Below are 25,211 nucleotides of genomic sequence, written 5' to 3' on the forward strand. Positions count from 1 at the left end.
AAAAATGTCCTGGACCTGGAGTTGTTTACCCAGAGTGGGAGCTGCTCTAAAGTTACAGAGCTCTGGTTGGAAGAGATGGCTTGAAGGCCGCCTCCGAGAAACTGACGTCACAGTAGCCTCAGCTGCTGCTGTGACATTAGCTGAGCAGCTTTTTGATCTGTGAGATGGTGGAGGTTTCAAAGGGACTTGTCAGTATCTCTCTGTTGAATGGTTGGACTCATTTTGCATCCCCATTTTGTGCAAAGAAGCAAGAGTCACCGTGCTGAGACTTTTCTCTTTTAAAACAACCGGCTGTCCTCCCATTGCTAGATTGACCAGTGGTCGGACATCCATAGGATTTCTCCCCGGAGCAAAAAGGTATGTTTCTTTCTGGCAGTTTGAAAGCAAGTGACTAATTGTGGCAAAATATAGAGGGGCCGCTGTTGACATATTTGAAACTGTAGATACTTGTTTAAGTGGAGGGTGATTTCAACATCTGCCTGATTCAGTGTGTCTTGGCTTAAAAACAGTGGGGCAGGGTGTGTAACGGATTTTACTGGCTCCCAGGGAAGAGAAGGTCCAGCTGCTGTGAGTGGATTTCCTGACTCCGGACTGATGGTACCATATGCTCTCTGAGACTGTTTTTGAAACACTGCTTCTCAGTACTTTGAACACCACTTTCCCTACCATAAGATTTCACTAAATTTATTTTTTAGAACACTATTTTCATTAGGATGAAGACTTTTTAACATTTGCAAAGTAAAGTTCACAACCCTTGAAATTGCTGGTATTTGAAAATTGCAGTGAAAAATAAGTCAGTGAAATTTCATCCAAGTTGATGGTTTGCTTACTGCATGATAAGTGTTTCTGTGGTTTGAGTTGAAGTGCATGCCATTCATAATGGGTTAATCTGCAATTAGGAGAGAACCTTAGCACTACAGCTTCTACTGTTTAAGCTGGTTAAGTTTAGGTGTTTGTTTATCCAAGCCAAATGAGTCTTTCAAAGCTTTTATGAGCTAAGAGAAGTAAAATCGGTGCCCCTGTATGTTGAATATTTTCTAGTTTGAATATATAACTGGAGAGAAAACAAGGAGAAGATAATAAAATGAAAAGGCAAAATTGATTTCTTCAGAATTGCACGTGGTAGTATTCCTTTGACCTTATTGGAACATGAGGAGCGATGCTGAAGTAGCAAGAAATAGCAATTTCTCAAAATTCCCTTTTGCTTTGTAACAAAATCAAGTCATAGTTTTCTTTGCAAAAATGCATTCGCCAGTGAACAGTAGGGGAGGAATAAGGTCTTATAATCAGTTGAAATGATGCAAGTGATTCATAATAGCCTAGAGAAAGGGCTAGAGAATCTTGGAGGCAAATGGTGCATAACTTTGATGGGTATAGACCTGGGGATTCCTAATTCTTCAAAGTTAAGAGGAAGCAAAGCATCTCCAGGGCAAATGATGGTTCTAGGAATTGTGAGATTGGCAGTACCTACTGTGTGTGGCATTCCTATTGGAATATGTAACCTCCTACAAGTGAAAATATTTCAATTATATGAAAAGCAGTATGTTTATAAAAAGGAAAGCAGAGAGCAAGAAACAAACACTCTGAACAAAACTCTCAGAAGAGAGAAGTTGCAATCGAGTCAACTCCCCTAACGCTGTTTCATTTGTTTGGCTAAAGTCCAGTTTTCAATGGGGGAGATGAAGGTTGAAATGGTAACAACCAAGGTGTAGTAAGAAGGGAGCACCCCTCAGACGAAGAAGTGTTACCATGACCTACTTGAGGCTAACATGGGAAATAGAAATGATTTATTGTGAAACTCCTGTGTTAATCTTAAATTTTGCTTCCTAGTAGGGCCGGAAGGTTAGCAGAACTGTTTTCCTCCCATCACCATACTTATGCAACCCACTCACAACCCTCTACAATTCTGGCTTCCGGCCTTGGGGAGGGGGAAGTAGGTTAAAATGGATTATGTAATGCTCACTTAGAGTTGTTGGGGGAAGAACGTGTGCATGACTAAGTAGTGCAGCTCCCTCTGTCCTTTTATATTTGCTCTAATCAAATTTTATTCTGAATGAAATTCTGGAGGGAGTGAAATGAAATGGAGAGTGAAGGGTGCAGATTGCAGAAATTCTTCCTTATCTCCCACAGAGATACCAATATCTGTGGGCGAAAACAAGTGACAACTAGGAACAAAGAGAACTTTTATATTTGCCTCAGCAGAAAGCACTGAAATTGAGTTTTTGAACGGCTGAGCCATTTTACCCCATAACTTTTCATTACAGAACGTTATGTCCCTACAAGATTGCTCTATTAGTTGGATTTTTTTTTAACATTTAGGGAGAATTATAACAAAAGCAGTTTTATATAAGATTTGTCTATTCAAATTTTTGCTAACAATAAAAACATTTCCTAAATATTTAACCTGCCTTGTATTCTTAAAATACTTGAAAAATACTGAGGGCAAAGGAAAACGGTTAAAAATATGAGTTCACACAATTACACTTGCTTCTATGAATTTTCTAATGAAATCAAAATCAGTTTTATTCTAGAGGAAGATAAATAAAAGGAAGGAGGGTAGGGGGAACACAAAACGGGAGGGAGACAAGGACAGAAGGAAGAAACCAAGAAACAGGCATTTACTGAGCATTATGATCCAAAACAGTGTTAGCCGCTTTGATTAAGCATTCTCTTTCGTGCACATTTAATTCTCCCAAAACTCTATGGACCCCACTTTATTTTTAGAGGAGAAAGCAATATATTCAACCGTATTACATTTGACATTTATGACGACATAGACACTAGAAAGGTGAAATAAAGCCTCCCACAGAAACTGGCACAGATATTGCCCTATAGGAATTTTCTTCCAAGGCTTGTTTTTTATCCATAACCATTACATTTTAAGGCACTAGATATTGCCCTGGTCCTGGAAAGGGGAAGCCCTGTAGATTGGCCCTTCTCCGTATTACGTGATGAATTTGGCGCTTTGCAATTAAGTGCAGGATTCTGTCTGCTTCGGGAACATTATCTGGGTTCATGTATAGTCCTGTTACCAGGAGCAAGCCTGATTGAGGGTTTTCCTGAATGATATTCTTCAGGTAGGTAAAAAAGAAAAGGGTCTGGTGCCCTTTCACCTGGACCTGGAAGTGGTTCAAGAAGAGTTAGAAATAAAAAGAAAAATTGGAGCCCTTTGCTACATAATTGTAGGAGAAACTTCATGATGATTTCTGAACATTTAGTGTTTAAAGACAGAATGAAACATGGAGTATCATAGCACCTCTTCTCCAGGTAGCTTGAAATTAGTCTGCTCTCTTTCTGTAACACCCTTTGTTATCTGCAACTACCTCTTGACGTCTTAAACCACTTCACTCTTCCTAAGAAGTTTCAATGTTAAATACCTGCTAGTCAGCAAGATAGTTTCAGCTCACAGTTAATTACATATAGTTTAAAGCAGTCTGCAGTCTCTGAAAATTAGCACCGTCTGCATTGCCTGTGAATAGTTATTAGATGAACCTAGAAATTAATAGGTAATCAAGATCAATAACAGCTTCACCAAAACACAAAATTCTGTACATTCTTTACAATCTTCATTTTGTTATGTCTCCATCGACACATTTATTTGGGGGCAACTTGCATTTGCTGTGGCAGGTACTTGTGGTCACTGTCTCACAGGATTGGAGGGTAGCAAAAGGAAGGAAGGATGACAGAGGATGGAAAATGAGATTAGAAAAAAGACACGGCTGAGTGGATAAAATGAGACGTGATACTGTTTTTAATGGCTAAATCTGTAATGACTTGTTTTTCTTGGCTGAATTAGTCATAGTTTTGTGAGTGCCAAAGAAATAGGTAAGGATGATCAAAGTATCTGTAGCAAAATTTTTGAGAGAAGAGTAACCATATAGATCCCAATATTAGGGTGTTTTTGAGGGTGGAGCCCTGCATACAGCACTGACATTTTAAAATCCTTATTAGTCTATTATAATTCATTAATAGATTGCAACTCAAAAATACATGTTTGGAACAGTTTACCACTTGGATATGCATGTTCAGAGCAGTCTGACAAAAATCTAATGTCTTCTATGTTTATCTTATATTTGGGATATAAAATATGCGGCCGTCTTCTATGCCTGCAGAATGGGGCTTGCTTCCTGGTTATGTGGGCTTCATTAGACAATCCCAGAACCCAGGCAGCTACTGAGTCTCGAGAACTTTGCTCAAAATTAGCATCAGCTACCACCTGGTAAGTTAAGGCATTTTGGTCATGGCCAAATTGGCTTTTTTTTGGCCAACTCTTCAGCTTTTTAAAAGCTAAAAAGTTAAGACTTCTTATAGGCGTGATTATCTTAGGAGATTCAGACATTTTAAATGTGCTTTTCTACCCATTAAAAAATGTATCTGACTTTAGTAATAAAAATATTTTCAGTGGATATCAGCACAAGATTTTTTTAAAGCAAAAAATAGGGGAAATTTTATATTTCTCAAACCAATTTGCAGTCCATATGTCATTTAATCTTCGTAATAACCCTGTGGATATCCCCCATTTTAATATAAATAAATCTCAGAAATTTTAGGTGATTTATAACAGAGTTACCAATCGGGTATTTTAAAGTGCCTCTTCAGATCCTGAATGAACACATGCCCTAAATGCTAGAAATCTAATTATTTCAGTCACTCCTTAATATGATCAAGAATTTCCCTGCAAACTGATGAAAACATTTTTTTCATTTCTCTGTATTCAGTATCAGAAGATAGGTTCTGATATATAGTCTATTAGAAGGAAAAAAGAGCATGGATAAGTGTTAACATATGGCTTTCAGGATAATTTTGCTGCTTTTACATTTTACTTGATGAAATAAAATAATGACAATTTTTTTTTATGCTTTAGTTTGGTTTCTTACTGATACATCAGTCCCAGACTTACTATCAACATTGGGGTCTTATTGATACAGCAATCATGTTTGCCACAAGCTTGAACTCTATGAGTGTAAAATTGAGATTGTAGCCCAACACCACCTCAGGACTTTAAGTCACAGAAATGTATAATCTGGTTGCATCAGAACAGGAGGAGTAATTCCATTGCAGCAGAATCTACCACAGTTGTGTAGACGTGACTAAACAGTTGAATTTCATACTTCCACTCTTAGATATTCATGAAATATTCTATGTTTAGATTAGGTGGTTAGTTAAAGGAATACTTATATCTCACACATGCATTTAACCATCCTGTCCACTGTAATTTTACTGTCTGGTCTCAGAAAGGGGCAGAAAAAAAGTTTGGATGATACTTTTTTCTTTGACTGTTAGTTTCTCCTTAGGCAGATATTTTTGTCATCTCTTCTTTTGAGTCCAATTTTCCTAAAGTTTGCTTATGTCAATGGCTCTTGACAAACTGATAAAATGTTTCCAGAAAGCACATGGATTTGGAACTCTCTCTTGTTATGTTTATATTAGGCTTTGTTTTAAAGGCAAGTGAGACTGCTTCAAATAAAACAACTCCAAGCTTCCAAGAAACAGTTAAGAGAAGGCAGAGACGGGCAGAAACACCCCTTCACTAACACTCACACGGTTGCCATGGACCTACATAAGCAGTGGGAGAACACAGAGACTAACTGGCGCAAGGAAAAGATGGAATTACTGGACCAGTTTGACAATGAAAGAAAGGAATGGGAAAGTCAATGGAAGATCATGCAGAAGAAGATAGAAGAGGTACAGGTTGATTTGTTTTGAATGCACTGGAAACTTAAAACTCAGAATGAAAATTCTGTTGGTTTGTTTTGTATTGGAAACTATTTTTACTTTCCAATTTCACCTAAAAGATGCATGTCTCAGTGATATTTACTAGACCAAAAATAGCATAACCTAACCCAATGTTACCGTAGAGACTATGCTAATTTATAGCTTTGCATGCAAATTGGAACTTGAAATGTCTTTCTAAAGTGTATCAATTTATTATTTTCTGACTAGAGTGCTGTGGTATCAAAAGTGAGGTATGTATTTTGCATAAGTTTTCAAATTCCGGGCCCAGGATGAAAACAGAAGAAAAACATAATTGGTGGAACATATTTTAGTAAAATTATAACTGGGCATTAAAACACAGATCTTTTCAGAGATGACTTATGAATAATGTCTACTAAAGGCAGTTATGTATTAGATAATTCAGTATAATCAAAAAGAGCATCATATATCAAAAAGAAAATGGAGGTGGACATGGTATTTATCCTGGCAAGGTGTGACACATTTATTGGCACATTTATTTGGAAAGAATTTATAAAAAATGACATGCCGAGACTCTGATACAAATAATAATTTTATTCCTTCACGCTGTTTGGCCCAGAATATTTCCTTTAAGTATCTGCATTGATGTATATTCAAGCTTGTTCCAACTGAAAATTATTTATACTTATCTTGCTTTCTTGTAACATTCCCTGCTGTTGACTTATATGGTTTTGTGCACATTGCCAAGGCAGTTATTTTAACAGACTCCTTGGCCTTTATTCACAGACAATCAAAGCTGGTGCTTTATGTGTTTATAGTGCAAATATTTTTCTTATTAACAGCCCTATAATTGGTTATAAATAAAATACAAATTGGCATGCTAAAAGGAAAAACAAAAAAGAATAGCCATGTGACTATTCTAAAATAGAGCTGAGAAGGCAGGCATGTAGCAGATGATTACAGATTGAAAGGAGAATTTACTTCTCATCCTTCTATAGTTTGGAAAATGCGTTTTGCTTGCTCTCTTAACTTCTCCACCCAGAGGCTCAGATTGGATCAACAGGGAGATGGCTAGGTCAAATCAAAATCCACAACTCCAATTCGAAACCTGAACTCATTGGCTTCCAAAGGTTTGGAAGGTCCAGTTAGTAACAATCTCAGATAATTCTAGCATCCAAGCAAAATAATTAAGGGAGTCAGGATTAGTCTAGCCAGTTGTTTAAGCCATGTAGCTAAGATGTTCTGCTGTCTGGTTAAATTTGTTATTGTCAAATAATTATTCTGACAGCTCTGTAGATTCCATCTATGGAAAATATTAGCCTTATCAATTAGCAGGTGTTAAACATAGGTGATAGTCCATAGAAATACTGACAGAAGGGCTGGAATATTTTTTTCTTTATCTTGGATAGTAGCTGTGCTGCTGTTTATGTCATTCTGCCTGCAGTATACAACACCATACCTGGGAATATGTTTAGATAATGTGCTTACCCAAACTACCGACCCAGAGATGATGCTGTTCAATACCTGAATACTAGCATTGTGCTCCCCTTATCATACTAATATACTTGTCGCTCAGTATACATGGGAGATTGGTTCCAGGAGCCCCCGTAGATACCAAAATTCATGGATGCTCTCAAGTTTCTTATATAAAATGGCATAGTATGTATGTATTTTTTCCCACTCCCAGCTTTGTACCTCTAAGAATGTACCTTCTTAGAGGCTACAAAGCTGGGAGTAGAGAACAGGAGGAAATTGTCTTCACATATCACAGAAAATCAAGACAATATTTTTAACTAAAATTAAAAATCAACACTTGGAAAAAATGTAACATGCCACAAGCATAATAGACTGTATTTCTTTCGTATTTATCACTAAGCTCTGTGTATTAAATCAGACACAACTTATTAAGCCATATATTAGAAAATTATACATTTCCCGGTGCACGCATATAACTTCTGTGATTCCAAGTAAAAATGTCCTTAGTGAGAGGATCAGTGTTGGGTATTAAGATGCTAATGATTCTTTGTTCAGCGACTATCCACAATCATTGCATTTGCTATTACAAAACAAAGATGTACGTACTTGGATCTTTGAAACCTGGACTAATCCAGATAGATACCCTTAATAGAGTTAATAGATGCCTGGCAATTTTTTTTTTATCACATTGCCATCTTTCCTGATTGTCTCCTTTGATCAGATAACCATTGAAAACAGCTAGGTACCAAGTAACACAGATTTCCTTTTACAAAATAAATGGTTTTCCATCAATAATATAGTGATATTTGTTTATTCATACTTCACCTAAGTCCCCAACAGAATTTAGGATGTCAAATAAAATTCTATGTAAGGTAAAGTATTCCAAAACTAGAAGAGAAAGATGAGATGAAGACAAGAGGAAGGATCCTTTGTGAAATGCATGCAGCAAATCTGTCTTTCTAGTAAGTAACAAAAAATGATCAAATGCATATTTCTCAGTATTCAGAAAACAAAAGCAAACCTATTTCCCAGAAATAGCACTTTCGTCCCTGATTTTGCAACTAAAGCAATTTTGTGTCCACCCATGACTCCTCTAAAAGAGGACAGTGCTACCAATAGCATCCTTAGATTTAGCATGGTGTTTTGAGGGTTGCTTCTTATGATGTCCCTCAAATTCTGCCAAAATTATAATGGCCACAACTGTTCAGTACAGATAATTTTACAGGGGCCAAAAAGGTTGATTCATGGCTGCAATTTGATGCTATCCTGACTTCATCCAACTACAGATTTATAAGTATTTAGGGCATAAATGCATGGCATATCCTTCAGGCATTAACTATGTTATAGTGCTTCACTCATCTGAGATTTGGGTAAGTATTGAGCAGCAGTAAATCTGTTATTCTTTTTTTTTCCTTTAACATCTTTATTGGAGTGTAATTGCTTCACAATGGTGTGTTAGTTTCTCCTGTATAACAAAGTGAATCAGCTATACGTATACATATATCCCCATATCTCCTCCCTCTTGTGTCTCCCTCCCACCTTCCCTATCCCACCCCTCTAGGTGGACACAAAGCACTGAGCTGATCTCCCTGTGCTATGCTGTTGCTTCCCACTAGCTATCTATTTTACGTTTGGTAGTGTATATACGTCCATGCCACTCTCTCACTTCATCCCAGCTTACCCTTCCCCCTCCCTGTGTCCTCAAGTCCATTCTCTATGTCTGTGTCTTTATTCTGGTCCTGCCCCTAGGTTTTTCAGAACTATATATATATATATATATATATATATATATATATATATATATATATATATATACACACACACATATATATATATATATTTTTTTAGATTCCATATATATCTATTAGCATACAGTACTTGTTTTTCTCTTTCTGACTTACTTCACTCTGTATGACAGTCTCTAGGTCCATCCAGCTCACTACAAATGACTCAATTTCATTTCTTTTTATGGCTGAGTAATATTCCATTGTATATATGTGCCACACCCTCTTTATCTATTCACCTGTTGATGGACACTTAGGTTGCTTCCATGTCCTGGCTATTGTAAATAGAGCTGCAATGAACATTGTGGGGCATGACTCTTTTTGAATTATGGTTTTCTCAGGGTATATGCCCAGTAGTGGGATTGCTGGGTCATATGATACTTCTATTTTTAGTTTTTTAAGGAGACTCCATACTGTTCTCCATAGTGGCTGAATTAATTTACATTCCCACCAACAGTGCAAGAGGGTTCCCTTTTCTCCACACCCTCTCCAGCATTTATTGTTTGTAGATTTTTTGATGATGGCCATTCTGACTGGTGTGAGTTGATAACCTCATTGTAGTTTTGATTTGCATTTCTCTAATGGTTAGTGATTTTGAGCATCCTTTCATGTGTTTGTTGGCAATCTGTATATCTTCTTTGGAGAAATGTCTATTTAGGTCTTCTGCCCATTTGTGGATTGGGTTGTTTGTCTTTCTGATATTGAGCTGCATGAGCTGCTTGTAAATTTTGGAGATTAATCCTTTGCTAGTTGCTTTGTTTGTAAATATTTTCTCCCATTCTGAGGGTTGTCTTCTCGTATCTTTTATGGTTTCCTTTGCTGTGCAAAAGCTTTTAAGTTTCATTAGGTCCCATTTGTTTATTTTTGTTTTTATTTCCATTTTTCTAGGAGGTGGGTCAAAAAGGATCTTGCTTTTGATTTATGTCATAGAGTGTTCTGCCTGTGTTTTCCTCTAACAGTTTTATAGTGTCTGGCCTTACATTTAGGTCTTTAATCCATTTTGAGTTTATTTTTGTGTATGGTGTTAGGGAGTGTTCTAATTTCATTCTATTACATGTAGCTGTCCAGTTTTCCCAGCACCACTTATTGAAGAGGCTGTCTTTTCTCCATTGTACATTCTTGCTTCCTTTATCAAAGATAAGGTGACCATATGTGCGTGGGTTTATCTCTGGGCTTTCTATCCTGTTCCGTTGATCTATATTTCTGTTTTTGTGCCAGTACCATACTGTCTTGATTACTGTAGCTTTGTAGTATAGTGTGAAGTCCCGGAGCCTGATTCCTCCACCATCAGTTTTTCTTTCTCAAGATTGCTTTGGCTATTCAGGGTCTTTTGTGTTTCCATACAAATTGTGAAATTTTTTGTTCTAGTTCTGTGAAAAATGCCATTGGCAGTTTGAGAGTAGTTTGCATGGAATCTGTAGATTGCTTTGGGTAGTATAGTCATTTTCACAATGTTGATTGTTCCAATGCAAGTACATGGTATATCTCTCCATCTGTTTACATCATCTTTAATTTCTTTCATCAGTGTCTTATAGTTTTCTGCATACAGGTCTTTTGTCTCCTTAGGTCGGTTTATTTCTAGGTATTTTATTCTTTTTGTTGCAATGGTAAATGGGAGTGTTTCCTTAATTTCTCTTTCAGATTTTTCATCATTAGTGTATAGGAATGCAAGAGATTTCTGTGCATTAAGTTTGTATCCTGCTACACCACCAAATTCATTGATTAGCTCTGGTAGTTTTCTGGTAGCATCTTTAGGATTCCCTATGTATAGTATCATGTCATCTGCAAACAGTGACAGTTTTACTCTTCTTTTCCAATTTGGATTCCTTTTGTTTTTTTTCTTCTCTGATTGCTGTGGCTAAAAGTTCCAAAACTATGTTGAATAACAGTGGTGAGAGTGGGCAACCTTGTTTTGTTCCTGATCTTAGTGGAAATGGTTTCAGTTTTTCACCATTGAGAACAATGTTGGCTGTGGATTTGTCATCTATGGCCTTTATTATGTTGAGGTAAGTTCCCTCTATGCCTACTTTCTGGAGGGTTTTTATCAAAATGGGTGATGAACTTTGTCAAAAGCTTTTTCTACATCTATTGAGATGATCATATGATTTTTATTCTTCAATTTGTTAATATGGTTGATCACGTTGATTGATTTGCATATATTGAAGAATCCTTGCATTCCTGGGATAAACCCCACTTGATCATGGTGTATGTTCCCTTTTTTTTTTCATGGTACGCGGACCTCTCACTGTTGTGGCCTCTCCCATTGCGGAGCACAGGCTCCGGATGCGCAGGCTCAATGGCCATGGCTCACAGGCCCAGCCCGTCCGCGGCATATGGGATCTTCCTGGACTGGGGCATGAACCCGTGTCTCCTGCATTGGCAGGCAGACTCTCAACCACTGTGCCACCAGGGAAGCCCCATATGTTCCTTTTAATGTGCTGTTGGATTCTGTTTGCTAGTATTTTGTTGAGGATTTTTGCATCTGTGTTCATCAGTGATATTGACCTGTAGTTTTCTTTCTTTGTGATATCTTTGTCTGATTTTGGTATCAGGGTGATGGTGGCCTCGTAGAATGAGTTTGGGAGTGTTCCTCCCTCTGCCATACTTTGGAAGAGTTTCAGAAGGATAGGTGCTAGCTCTTCTCTAGATGTTTGATAGAATTCACCTGTGAAGCCATCTGATCCTGAGCTTTTGTTTGTTGGAAGATTTTTAATCACAGTTTCAATTTCAGTGCTTGTGATTGGTCTGTTTATATTTTCTATTTCTTCCTGGTTCAGTCACGGAAGGTTGTGCTTTTCTAAGAATTTGTCCATTTCTTCCAGGTTGTCCATTTTATTGCCATATAGTTGCTTGTAGTAATCTCTCATGATCCTTCGTATGTCTGCAGTGTCAGTTGTTACTTCTCCTTTTTCATTTCTAATTCTAGTGATTTGAGTCTTCTCCTTTTTTTCTTGATGAGCCTGGCTAATGGTTTATCAATTTGCTTTATCTTCTCAAAGAACCAGCTTTTCTATCATTTCCTTCATTTCTTTTTCATCTATTTCTGATCTGATCTGTATGATTTCTTTCCTTCTGCTAACTTTGGGGTTTCTTTGTTCTTCTTTCTCTAATTGCTTTAGGTGTAAGTTTAGGTTGTTTATTTGAGATTTCTCTTGTTTCTTGAGGTAGGATTGTATTGCTGTAAACTTCGTCATGTTTTCATTGTCATTTGTTTCTCGGTATTTTTTGATTTCCTCTTTGATTTCTTCAGTGATCTCTTGGTTATTTAGTAGTGTATTGTTTAGCCTCCCTGTGTTTGTATTTTTTGCAAATTTTTTCCTATAATTGATATCTAGGCTCATAGCGTTGTCAGAAAAGATACTTGATATGATTTCAATTTTCTTAAATTTACGAAGGCTTGATTTGTGAGCCAAGATATGATCTATCCTGGACAATGTTCCTCAAGCACTTAAGAAGAAAGTGTATTCTGTTGTTTTTGGATGGAATGTCCTATAAATATCAATTAAGCCCATCTTTTTTAATGTATCATTTAAAGCTTGTATTTCCTTATTTACTTTCATTTTGGATGATCTGTCCATTGGTGAAAGTAGGGTGTTAAAGTCCCCTTTTATGATTGTGTTACTGTCAATTTCCCCTTTTATGGCTGTTAGCATTGCCTTATGTACTGAGGTGCTCCTATTTTGGATGCATAAATATTTACAATTGCTATATCTTATTCTTTGGTTGATCCCTTGATCATTTTGTAGTGTCCTTCTTTGTCTCTTGTAATAGTCTTTATTTTAAAGTCTATTTTGTCTGATATAAGAATTGCCATTCTAGCTATCTTTTGATTTCCATTTACATGGAATATCTTTTTCCATCCCCTCACTTTCAGTCTGTATGTGTCCCTAGGTCTAAAGTGGGTCTCTTGTAAACAGCATATATGCGGGTCTTGTTTTCGTATCCATTCAGCCAGTCTATGTCTTTTGGTTGGAGCATTTAATCCATTTACATTTAAGGTAGTTATCGATATGTATGTTCCTATTACCATTTTCTTAATTTTGGGGTTTGTTATTGTAAGTCTTTTCCTTCTCTTGTGTTTCCTGCCTAAATAAGTTCCTTTAGTATTTGTTGTAAAGCGGGTTTGGTGGTGCTGAATTCTCTTAGCTTTTGCTTGTCTGTAGAAGTTTTAATTTCTCCGTGGAACCTGAATGACATCCTTGCTGGGTAATCTTGGTTGTAGGTTTTTCCCTTTCATCACTTTAAATATGCCCTTCCAGTCCCTTCTGGCTTGCAGAGTTTCTGCTGAAAGATTACCTGTTAAACTTGTAGGGATTCCCTTGTATTTTATTTGTTGTTTTTCCCTTGCTGCTTTTAATATTTTTTCTTTGTATTTAATTTTTGATAGTTTGATTAATATGTGTCTTGGCATGTGTCTCCTTGGATTTATCCTGTATAGGACTCTCTGCCCTTCCTGGACTTGACTGACTCTTTCCTTTCCTATATTAGGGAAGGAATATAGGAATCAATCTCTTCAAATATTTTCTCAGTCCCTTTCTTTTTCTCTTCTCCTTCTGGGACCCCTACAATTCTCATGTTGGTGTGTTTAATGTTGTCTCAGAGGTCTCTGAGACTGTCCTCAATTCTTTTCATTCTTTTTTCTTTTTTCTGCTCTGTGGTAGTTATCTCCACTATTTTACCTTCCCGGTCACTTATCCGTTCTTCTGCCTCAGTTATTCTGCTATTGGTTCCTTACAGAGAATTTTTAATTTCATTTATTATGTTGTTCATCATTGTTTGTTTGGTCTTTAGTTCTTCTAGGTCCTTGTTAAACGTTTCTTGTATTTTCTCCATTCTATTTCCAAGATTTTGGATCATCTTTACTATTATTACTCTGAATTCTTTTTCAGGTACACTGCCTATTTCCTCTTCATTTGTTTGATGTGGTGGGTTTTTACCTTGCTCCTTCATCTGCTGTGTATTTCTCTGTCTTCTCATTTTGCTTAATTTATTGTGTTTAGAGTCTCCTTTTCGCAGGCTGCAGGTTCGTAGTTCGCATTGTTTTTGGTGTCTCCCCCCACTGGGTAAGTTTGGTTCAGTGGGTTGTGTAGGCTTCCTGGTGGAGGCGACTGGTGCCTGTGTTTTGGTGGATGATGCTGGATCTTGGTTTTCTGGTGGGCAGGACCGCATCCGGTGGTGTGTTTTAGGGTGTCTGTGAACTTAGTATGATTTTAGGCATCCTCTCTGCTAATGGGTGGGGTTGTGTTCCTGTCTTGCTAGTTGTTTGGAATGGAGTGTCCAGCACAGTATCTTGCTGGTTGTTGAGTGGAGCTGGGTCTTAGTGTTGCGATGGAGATCTCTGGGAGAGCTTTCGCTGTTCGATATTTCATGGAGCCGGGAGGTCTCAGGTGGACCAATGTCCTGAACTTGGCTCTCCCACCTCAGGGGCTCAGGCCTGACTCCTGGCCGGAGCACCAAGACCCTGTAAGCCACTCGGCTGCTAGTGCTGGAGGGTCTCCTGCAGAGGCGGGGGGTGGCTAGGGCTCGGCTGGCGCTCACGGCCAGGACAAGGATCTGGGAGCAGAAGTTCTCTGTTATTCTTTGAATATTAGATGTAGTGCAGATATACGTTGTGATTGTAAAACGTAGAGTCATTTGCTTTAATAGTTCTCTGAATGTCTTTGGAATTTGACAAGCTTCCCAGAACACAAGCCTGAAGAGAAAGCCAGTAATAGCCTGCATGTTAAACTGAACTCTCAAGAACTAATTTGGGGCCCACTTTAGCATAGACTAATAGATGATCAACGCCTTAGAGTTCTATTGTATTACCTAGGACAGGGTCACATTTGTTTTAATTACGACAGGAAACATTTTTTGAATGTATGTAGCCTTCGGAAAAAAAAAAGTCTCAGAATTACCTGTCCCTCAACAATGTAACTTCCAAAAGTAACATATTTTGATTGCAAAATGTCTACTTAGGGACAGAATTAGCTGAGTTACTATATGAGATTGTCACCTATTTAGATAGTTAAATGTTGGCATATAGGATCATATATTTTTAAAATATGACCTTAATGTTAGTTAAACTCTTGCTTCTCTCTGAAAGCAGTTAGAGAGCATTGCCAGTAATTGATTCGAGTCATTCCAATTTTGTTAACAGTGCTTCTGTATCATCATGATATCTATATATAAACACAGGTTTGTTTCATTTTTGAATGGGTTGATTTCTACTCAGAAGAATAGAAATTACCATCCATGCTTTGACCTACTGAAAGTAGTCTTTATGGTTCCTCAAAGTTGTTCCAGCTAATCCAGACTTTAGAAATGTTATCTGGAAGCATAAGCATTACCATGGGGTCGTATATAGTAATATGGCAAAGAGAACTCAGAACAGTATGCTTAGTATCAAAAATATTGAGAGAGTGGATTAGGGGGAAATTTTTGTCTTTGCTTTCTTTACAGCTCTGCCATGAAGTAAAGCTTCGGAGGAAAATCAACATGAGTGAACGTGCGATTATTGATCTTGATCGTGAAAAGGCCATTCAAGACAAAATGATGGAATCTTCTCCAAATTATCCCAATTCAAGACAATGTGAATTTACAGGGATGAATCACAGGGATGGTCTGGGGAAGAAAGGTAAAACAGAGCAGAGCTTACTCAGTGAAAGAAATCAAATGTGTAAGGAACAAAAAACAATCAAAAAATCAAAAGTAGGGTTAATGGATTCTTTGGCCACAGACAACCAAAAGGAATGTGAGACCCCGCCTGACCTGAGGACTTCTGAGGAAGAGAACAAGAGGTGCTCTGGTGCCCTCAACACAGTAAGTAAGCCAGGATTGGCCTAGAACTGTTTCTAAAGACATATTTACATTTCAAAGGGCTAACATTGCTATTGCTTATATGTATAAAGGCTCTTGAAGAACTTGCCAAAGTTAGTGAAGAATTATGCAGCTTTCAAGAGGAAATTCGAAAGCGTTCTAACCACAGAAGGTAGGCTGGTACATCTATGATGATTTTTATGTTGGAAAATCAAAAAGAATGTTGTTTTTAGTTAATGAATCCAAACTTCCTTTAGCATCTAACACTTTGTTAGTGAGAATTAATAATGCTGTTAAAATACGTTATCTTAGGAAATAAAAACTTAAATTGTATGTTTCTCTGTTCACTAATTCTTAAAGCAAATCTTCTAGTTCTCTTTGTAGTTTGACTCTTAGGCGTACTTTACTTTTTTGGTGTTTAGTGAAATACTAACCATAATAACTTAACAAGTATACTCCAATGGAGTTCTTTTTTATTTTGAGTATTTGGCCAGTGGAAGAGTATACTGGGTTAATCTAGTTAAATACATCTTTAAACTATGTCAAATTTAACAATGGTGTTTTAATTATATAATGATGTTCTACTGAAACATTTTGAGCCATTTATTTTTCTACATTTATTATATATATCATGGAAGCATTCATAATTTTCAGAATAACATATTATAAGTATGTACACACATACATATTTATACAGTGCTGTAAAACATGCTCTTTCAGTTCAGAAGCACCCTTATAACTGTAAGGGTAGGTTTTAGCCAAATTGAAAAATAAATTGGAATTCTCTACAAGTTAAGTAAAGATGGATTGTTCTAAGATCACCATTGATCTCCTAGTGGGGCAGTATACTTCTCTTAGAAGCTATAGGAATGTGGACCCTTATTTTTCTTTAGTTTTTTGGAAGCTCAGAGAGAATTTTTGTACTGACTTACAACAGATTTTCTTACCCAACCATGATTTTTACATAATTTTGCCTTCCACTTTTCCACTGAGCTTTTGCCTGCTACTCTCTGCTAATGGGTATTTGTCTGCACTTTATTGTAAGCTATCTCGTAATATAAGTTGAAGAGATATAAATATGATTTATATGTATCAATATGATTAATTAATGTTAATTTGTGAACCCACATTCTTGCAATATTTAGGTTTTTGTTTCAATAGTTCTTACTTGCCAATTTGTTTTTACAAACCACACCTGGTATAAAGTTCTCACTGCCACTTATTGCTTTTCGAGAAAAGCTCAAAATCCTTAGTATGTAATTCAAAGTCATTACAGTTTGACCTAATATTTCTCTTTTATTTGCCGTCATCTTTCCCACTTTTTTATATTCCATCCACACCAGAGTACTCACTGTTCCTTGAATAGCCACACTATTTGTACTGCAGCTCTCTTTTGCTTATATGTCCTTTACTCATAAAATTTAAAAAAAGATGATCACTTTTCTTTTATGCCCAAATAACACCTTCCATTTGGTATTGCTCATGTCTATTTGCACTTTGATTCAGATTTCTGTCACACTACTTAGAATGTTATTTCAAATTCAAGGGGAGGAGTTTGAGCTCAGAAGACATTATAAATAGGAATTCAGTAGGCAAAGTGGATATAAGGAAATGGCAAGAGAAAACCTATAGAAGTGGGAACGCCAATAGCAGACACCCAAGAGACTACACACAGTCGAGTCTGAGTGTAGGTGAAGTTTAGGTAATAGAAAAAAATGAGAGACACAGTTAAAAAGGTAGCTTGGGTCAGACTATGTATATAGTGTTGAATACAACACTGAGAGGTGGCCTTTATGCTGCAGTAAAGGGACTTGAAGTTTTGTACTATGGGATTTATATAAAAATAATGTTTAAGGAAGTTGTGACTCCTTTTCCTATAACAGAATCCCTTGCTTTAGCCCCAGTGTCTTTTAAGAGTTTATCGTAGGGCTTCCCTGGTGGCGCAGTGGTTGAGAGTCCGCCTGCCAATGCAGGGGACGCGGGTTCGTGCCCCAGTCTGGGAAGATCCCACATGCCGCGGAGCGGCTGGGCCTGTGAGCCATGGCTGCTGAGCCTGCGCATCCGGAGCCTGTGCTCCGCAACGGGAGAGGCCACAACAGTGAGAGGCCCGCGTACTGCAAAAAAAAAAAAAAAAAGCTTAGCATAAATAAAGTCATCACTAATATACCCTGTTTTATAATTGTCTAGGATGAAGTCAGATTCTTTTCTCCAGGAAACACCAGTTGTAACTAATATGCCTTATGGAGATCACACAATCAACAACAACCAGTGCATTACTCCAACCAGTTTAGAAAAAGAGAAAAAGAAAAATAGAAAGAATCTGAGCTGTACTGATGTTTTCCAAAACAATTCTAAGAAAAAAGGTGGAATTGATAAAACTGATCTGCAAAGAAATGAAACCCCACCAGTTCCTCCTCCAAGAAGTACATCTCGAAATTTTCCCAGCTCATGTTCTGCACAAGCCCATGAAAGTTTGAAGGAAAGTTCAGACCACAATGGCTGGGTGGCCCAAGAAGGTCAAGGCAAAAAGAACTGCAACCCTCATTTCCTGTGGAGGCACGACGAGATGCCTACGCTGTGTCTAAATGAAAGGAAGACTTTGAAAGATGGTATCACAGTTTCTTCTTTGGCACCAGAAACCAAAATAGATAAAAAGCCTTCATGTAATGAAAATGTTGGACTTACCGTGTGGTCATGCGACACTGGGATTGGTGCAAAAAATAGCCCCTCTACACCATGGTTTCAGAAAACCTGCTCTATTCCCAATAAGCCAAAATATGAAAAGGTGATTCCAGATCACCCTGCTAAATGTCATCCTGATCTTCACATAAGCAATGTCTGTAGCTCCTTGGTGACACAGAGCAACAGCCCGCTGAGAAGTTTCAGTTGTGGCTTTGAAAGGACTACTAGGAATGAAAAGCTGGCAGCAAAGACTGATGAATTTAACAGAATCGTATTTAGAACAAATAGAAATTGTCATGCAGTACAGCAAAGTCAAAGCTACTCAGAACCATCTGAAGATCTTCAGCCCTGTGATACTTTAATTTCTTGCACAGATAACATCTCAGAAAGTGACAGTGTTTCTGACATTCTGAAAACCAGTGCCCCCATGCCTGTGCCCAGGGAAAATGTGCATGATAATTCCACCAAAAAACCCACAACAGGCCTATTCAGACAAATGCAGGAACACATAAGCCCTAGCAGTTACCGGAATATGCTCCACGAGCATGATTGGAGACCAAGTAATTTGTCTGGCCGACCAAGGTCAGCTGATCCCAGGTCAAATTATGGTGTGGTGGAAAAGCTGCTGAAAACCTATGAGACATCAGCGGGGTCCGCATTGCAAAATTCTAAATGCTTCCAGGCTAATTGGACCAAATGTAATTCTGAGGTCAGTGGTGGAGCCACATTAAGTCAGCATTTTAAAAAGCTCCAAATAGAACAAGAGCTTCAGCAAAAGCCAGCTGTGTGTGGAGCACAGCAAGTGAGGCAAGGAGCAGATCGGAAAAAGGTAACTGAGGTGAGAAAGAAATTTAACATATTTTGGTAGAACTGCATCCATATTTAGCAATGGCTCAGAGTTCAGTCAGTTGCCCATTCATATAAATAGAAGGTAGGCACGTGTTTTGACATCTTCTTAGTTCCTTGACCCTTCATTTGTGAATAAATATAAACCTTAGAGTTGTAACTCAACATGAACTTTTAAAAGCATAGTTTTTAAGTCTGGGTTTAGCACATTATAACTTTTATTTAAATTCTGAAATGGCACAACACAATCTAATAAATTAAATTCTTAAGAACCTCAAAAAGATCAAATGTTTGCTGTGTTTCTTTCTTGAAAAAACATTCTGAATGTGCATCTGTTCATTTATAGAATCTTATCCTGTTAAAGTGTTTATATTTTTAAAAGTACATGGGAGGTATTTATAAATAACTTGCACTTTTCGGTTATTAGCTATGGTTGGTTCAGTCATTCCCAGAATTTGATTCATGTTCTTCCTCAGGGGATTAGTCACATGAATATGAGTTTGGGTGAAAAAAAATCATTTAAAATAGTGCCTTATGCAGTTCTCTTATTGTGGAGCTAAAAGGCAGTATGTGGAAAGAAAAATGATAGTATAGCGTAAAAAAATTTAAGGTCATTATTATTTGTATAAATTCTTTGTGTGGAAATTGCCTGCCCCCCACCAAAAAATGGGTATTTAAATAAACTGTTATCCTTTCTTTATTCCAGTTTGCTTGCAAAAGAGTATAATTTTAGAGGAGAAAAAGAGGTTGAAGAGATTTGTATTTACAATGAAGAGCTATCCATCAGCACATTTTATGCATGATTTATAAAAAGTTACAAGGTGACATACTGTTATAATTAGCCAGTGCTTTGAAAATCCTGGTTTTACATAGTGCGATGTATATGCACCATTGTTTTAAACGAGGCAGGTTGCCTCCTTCTTGTGTAAGAAATTATTTTTATGAGGCTTTCAAGCCCTACAAAAGTATCAGTTTATATATAGTTTATCAGAAACTTTGCCTGTTTGCCCAAAGTACAAATAATTAATCCTGCTTTTCTATTTCTGTTTTTTTTAGTTGAGCCCATAAATACCTGTAAGGTCCTGTGGCTTCAGATGGGAAATGAAACCACATATACAATAATCAGCCAAAATTCTCATGAACAAATATTACTAAATATCTCCTATTTTTGTACTGATAGGAGGTTTGGGAAGGGTTCTCTGCTGTCGATCGTTAAGAGTAGTTCTCCATCCCTCCCCCCCAGGAACACATCCCTCCCCCCAGGAACCCCCAGGAAATAAGACTCCAAGGAGAGAAAAAGCAAATGCAGGTTACTTTCATAGAAATAAAGGTTGTCCTTACTGCCTGTCTCAGGTGAAAGAGCACAGGCTTTGTTAAGAAGGTCAATAAGAATCAAAGTACAAAATGTGTCATGAAAGCTTTTTAACTGTTTCTTAATGGCAAGAGTCCTAGAATGCTTTTCTTCCTAGAATGCTTTCTTTTATTAAAATAAAAAGAAAGAGAAGTAGGAAGAAATGAAAGAAAGCGAAGGGAAGAGAAGGGAAAAGTTTTCAGTCTTCGGAAGATACCCAAGATAGATCGCAACTCTTTCTTAGCAAATAGAATGATGTTATATTTTAAAGTATTTTGATGATAATTTTGAAAGTTTTTAGAGATAGTAACAGTGGTTCTTAGTGAAAAAAAAAGATAGCATCAGACAACTCATTTGGTGGTTTGTGTGTCTTTTGCTTATGATCTCTAAAAATATCAACTTGACATAAAATAACTGGACATAAATTAATTCTTCTTTAAATTATTATCTTTAAAAAAAACCCAGTAAAATATCCTAACACTCCACTAAGAAAAACTTTAGTTGTATCATATCAATTTTATCTAACATGAACTTTTGAGTTCTAACATAACATTAACTCATAGTTAGTTCTAAAAAGAAATCAGTTGTATTAAAACTTGTCAGTGTGGAGATCTACAAGATTATCAGATGCCATATTCATATTAAAAGTGAATTGTTTTGATTAAAACATTCAAGACCAGGAATAGCTTCTTTAATTTTCAATGCTTTTTCTTGCTTGTAAACACGGTAATACAATACATTAATCCTGTAGTTGGGATCCATAATATATTAAGCTCATCGTTGGTGCCTGAATAGTGAGATGAATGTCTTCATTTGTGTCTTAAGGAATCCGTGGCAGTGAAATGCTCACATGGAAAAGGATTTTCCCGACCTGCTAGACCAGCAAATCGCCGTCTCCCGTCCAGGTGGGCATCCAGATCTCCATCGGCACCCCCTGCCTTGCGGAGAACTGTCCACAACTTTCCCATTTCTCTGCGATCAGAAGCATCGATGGTCTGAGTCTCTGGCCTGGATTGCTGGATTACAAAAGTCCCAGTTGCCAAACAGAGTATTCTGAGTGTTTACAACCAATTCTGTCTTTTCTGTATTTTTCAAGATTACTGGGACAATTGAAATCTTAACTTCCCATCAGTCTTCAGTGTTTTTAATCTATGGAACAATTATCCTCCTGTATTTTGATTTTTTAGATCAGAATTTTTTAATGCCATCCTCATTAATTTGCCAATATGATTTAAGTTGAAACAATGTACTATATTGTATATTCCAACTTTCTTGCAAGTGGCAGAAAGCAAGGTTATTTGCATGACCGTGTGTTTTGTAGGTGCATGTGTTGATATAGGAAGTATCAGTATGTATTTAGATAAGAAAAACTTATGTGCTAGTGTTGACTTTGAAATTATAACATGTATACCTATATATTCTTTGTGTTTATTTAAAATTTTTAAGAATATACAGTATTATTTATATTTTTTATACCTTTTAATAGGTATCCACTTAAGGCTCTTGAGGTACCTATATTAACTAACCACTTCCTTGGTCTCAACTACATACAAAACTAATTATACATATATCTAACGTTAGTAGATTTCTACAGACGACTCATAGTTCCTTAACCCATATAAAGATAGACTAATACCATTGATCTCCTTGTTTACTCTTTTAAATAAATAAAAGTGTCACAGGTTTAAACAGATTAACCTTCTAAAGCAAACATAAAATGTTCACAAAAGCTTTGATATATCATTCAGCAGTCTATTGCGGCTTTCCCTGTATACTTGATCCTCAGAGCCAGCATCCTAAGACTGCTTTATAAACGACGTGACTAAACCGTGAATTCATTTTGGCAACTTCAGTAACAAAATACCTTAAATAGGATATTAAAAGAAATTCAATTATGCTGAATTCTACTCTTTGGTAAAATTATAGTAAATTTTTGTTCAGCTACTTTATTTGGAGTCCTACATATTGAGAGGTAAGTTATTCACTTTTTCCTTTTTCTAACCTTTCCCCTAAAATTAGTAGATAAGAGACTAATTCAATTTTTTATTAACAAAGAAAATCAGGAATGATATTTCATTGAGAGCTGAATTATATTTCTTATAGTGTACTACATTAAAAAAGCCTTAAACTAACCTTTGGCATCCATGGGGCAGCATAAGGGGCAGAAGCTTTTTTTGGGCCACAGTTCATGAAGAGTAAGCATATTATATCTATATTGAGAACTGACAGAAATATGAATGTTGAGGTGCTTGGAATTCTACATGAAAGATCTTAGAAGCAACTTTGCTCTCCATTGTCTCTGTAAAACCAGCTACATTATTAGATAGTAAGTCTATTTAAGCTTTTCTTTTACTAGCAAAAAGGTTAAGGAATTCTTACGGCAAAAGTATTCAAAGAACCTTCTCCTTGTGATACATTCTAACAATTTAGAGAGATTCACTTCATTATACCATGACTTGAGGTAAAGTAATTAATTTTCAAATCCCAGACTGCCTTAAAGGCTCAAGACTGTTGCATGATGATGGACAGATTCATACTTACCAATAGGAGAGCTTCCAGGAGTTGAGCAGAATTAAACTTCTAGAATGTGAGGTTGGAGCAGATGATAAGTAAAGGCTATAGATCCAGTCTTTTAATTCTTGTTTCTTTCAGGAATATCCTTTTCCATAGGAAGACTATCAGAGAAAAGTAACCTGGACGTCAAATGATGTCACTCATATAATATGCTTTTCATCTAGAAGGGAGAAAACACTGGGGAGGTGGTAGCCTATGGCATAAAATGATGGACCTGGTAGGAAGATTCTGCTGTGTAACACTGGAGAGCCTGCCCAAGGGCTGTGTGACATAGCTGCTCCTCTCCTTCACTGCATTCCAGGTAGTCTGATGTGGATCTGTGGTTCCTAACTTGAATTACAAGTCAGAATATTGAAGATTGTTTTTTAAATTAGATCCTGACCTCACCCCATAATTACTAAAGCAGAATTTCCAAGGGTGGGGAGGGAATCTTGAGTCCTTGATGAAACAAAGCAAAATATTTGATGATTAGGGAGATTTGGAAGCAGTGACATTGAGTTATACCCCAGTGGATGGGCACCATTGGGTAGTCATGTTACTTCTCTGGAACTTGCCTTTGTTATCTGTAAATTAAAAGGGTAATATTGTCAGGCATCACAATTTTATGCCACTTGTTCTAACCATTTGAATGAAAGAGGGGAACACGTTTTAACATCTTGTGTTGACAAAAATCATAGAATATTAGAGCTGAAAAAAACTTAGCATCTAGTCCAACTCCTTGATTGTAAAGACGGAAAAACTAAAACAAAGATTATTTGAATGTTCTGTTTTCTCTCTTTAAATATTTTACACTTTTTATGGAAAAACCTACGAGTTAAATGGAAATTATCCTTGAAAATACATGTTTGATGTATCGTGATTTTTAACCAGTAGTTTTTCTACTTTGGATGGGCACTTTCTTCTCAACATACCCTTTATTATGCCATCATTGCTGGATTTAAGGGATTTGTAAACATTTCAGGAGCACTTGATTAGAAGTTTTCCCTGGCAGACTTTTTGGGGGTGGGATATCTTATATTATTTCAATAGAGGGTTATTGATATTATAGGTTGATCTCAGAAAGGAATAAGAATGAGGCAGAGAAGAGTGCTTGAGTTTCTGTGGGTGTGCGTGTGTGCACACGCGTGCACAACCCTTGCCCGAGTTCTCCATATTCCCTTATGCCCAAAGCCAAATATAAATGATGTTGCATAATTCATTTGATCAAAAATTATCTGTAACTTTCATTTATTTTTACATAGACAACGAAGATGATGAGATATTAACATGCACAAAAAGTGATTTACCTCTACATAGAGGATTTAGCCAGACTCCATGTCATCCTGAGAAAACATCTGGACCTAAAAAAGGAGAATCTGCTTTCCTACAAAGATTTTTTAAATTATTTTGAGGCACAGTTGCTGACAAACAACTACTTGATAATAAAATCTCTTCAGTCATTGGAAGCTATCAAGTAAAATAGGTGGGGAAACACTTGCTGTGGCATCGGTGTACGTGAGGAACATTTTTATTTTCCTCCTTTTCTGGTGAAATTCCAGCTGAGAGTTTTTTAAAGTCTAAATTCAAATATGTACACAGTTCAACCTAGCTTCTCCTAAAATGTTTCTAGATAGTAGAGTCTAAAGACAAAGCCTGCCTGATTCCTACACCCGGCCGTAGGACAACACATCTAGTTTCTCATGTACTGACACCATTTTCTGCCCATTTTTCTGCTTATTGAATCCAATTAAGTTTTGTTTGAAAAAGGAATACTCCTCTGAAATTTTCTTTTACATGATGAAATTAGTTAAATTAATTTTAGGCATATTACAATTTCTAATATAGTACGATTTTACTTCAAATTCTGCACATTTCTCCTTAAATAACAAGTACCTTTATCAGAATCTAGAACCATGACTTACTCATTTTACTATAGCTCAGAATATATGCTCCCTCAAAAAATGAGCTTCATGAAGCAAAAAAATCAAAGCAAAGAAAAAAACTTGGGGGAGGAGTTTTAAGGCAAG

General features: G+C 36.8%; 1 protein-coding gene across 4 annotated transcripts in view; it reads left to right on the plus strand.

The window, feature by feature from the left end:
* The window catches only part of KIAA0408 (KIAA0408 ortholog), a 36,252-nt gene extending 11,598 nt beyond the window's left edge, over positions 1 to 24,654 (plus strand). Inside the window, exons 1-7 of one of the 4 annotated variants that reach the window (XR_009543779.1) lie at positions 144 to 357; positions 5,431 to 5,685; positions 15,396 to 15,755; positions 15,845 to 15,924; positions 17,940 to 19,272; positions 21,457 to 23,506; positions 24,447 to 24,654. Coding sequence is in view for 3 of the 4 variants with exons in the window: in XM_060167535.1 (XP_060023518.1) it covers positions 5,551 to 5,685; positions 15,396 to 15,755; positions 15,845 to 15,924; positions 17,940 to 19,272; positions 21,457 to 21,630 (2,082 nt within the window). In the remaining variant the exon portion in view is untranslated. Of the gene's footprint in view, positions 1 to 143; positions 358 to 5,430; positions 5,686 to 15,395; positions 15,756 to 15,844; positions 15,925 to 17,939; positions 19,273 to 21,456; positions 24,065 to 24,446 lie in introns of those variants that run through there. The other 3 variants (XM_060167533.1, XM_060167536.1, XM_060167535.1) reach the window with 3 other exon arrangements.
* The last annotated feature ends 557 nt before the right edge of the window (positions 24,655 to 25,211 follow it).

Source organism: Lagenorhynchus albirostris, chromosome 12 (genome assembly GCF_949774975.1).
Source record: "Lagenorhynchus albirostris chromosome 12, mLagAlb1.1, whole genome shotgun sequence".
Classification (NCBI taxonomy): Eukaryota; Metazoa; Chordata; class Mammalia; order Artiodactyla; family Delphinidae; genus Lagenorhynchus; species Lagenorhynchus albirostris.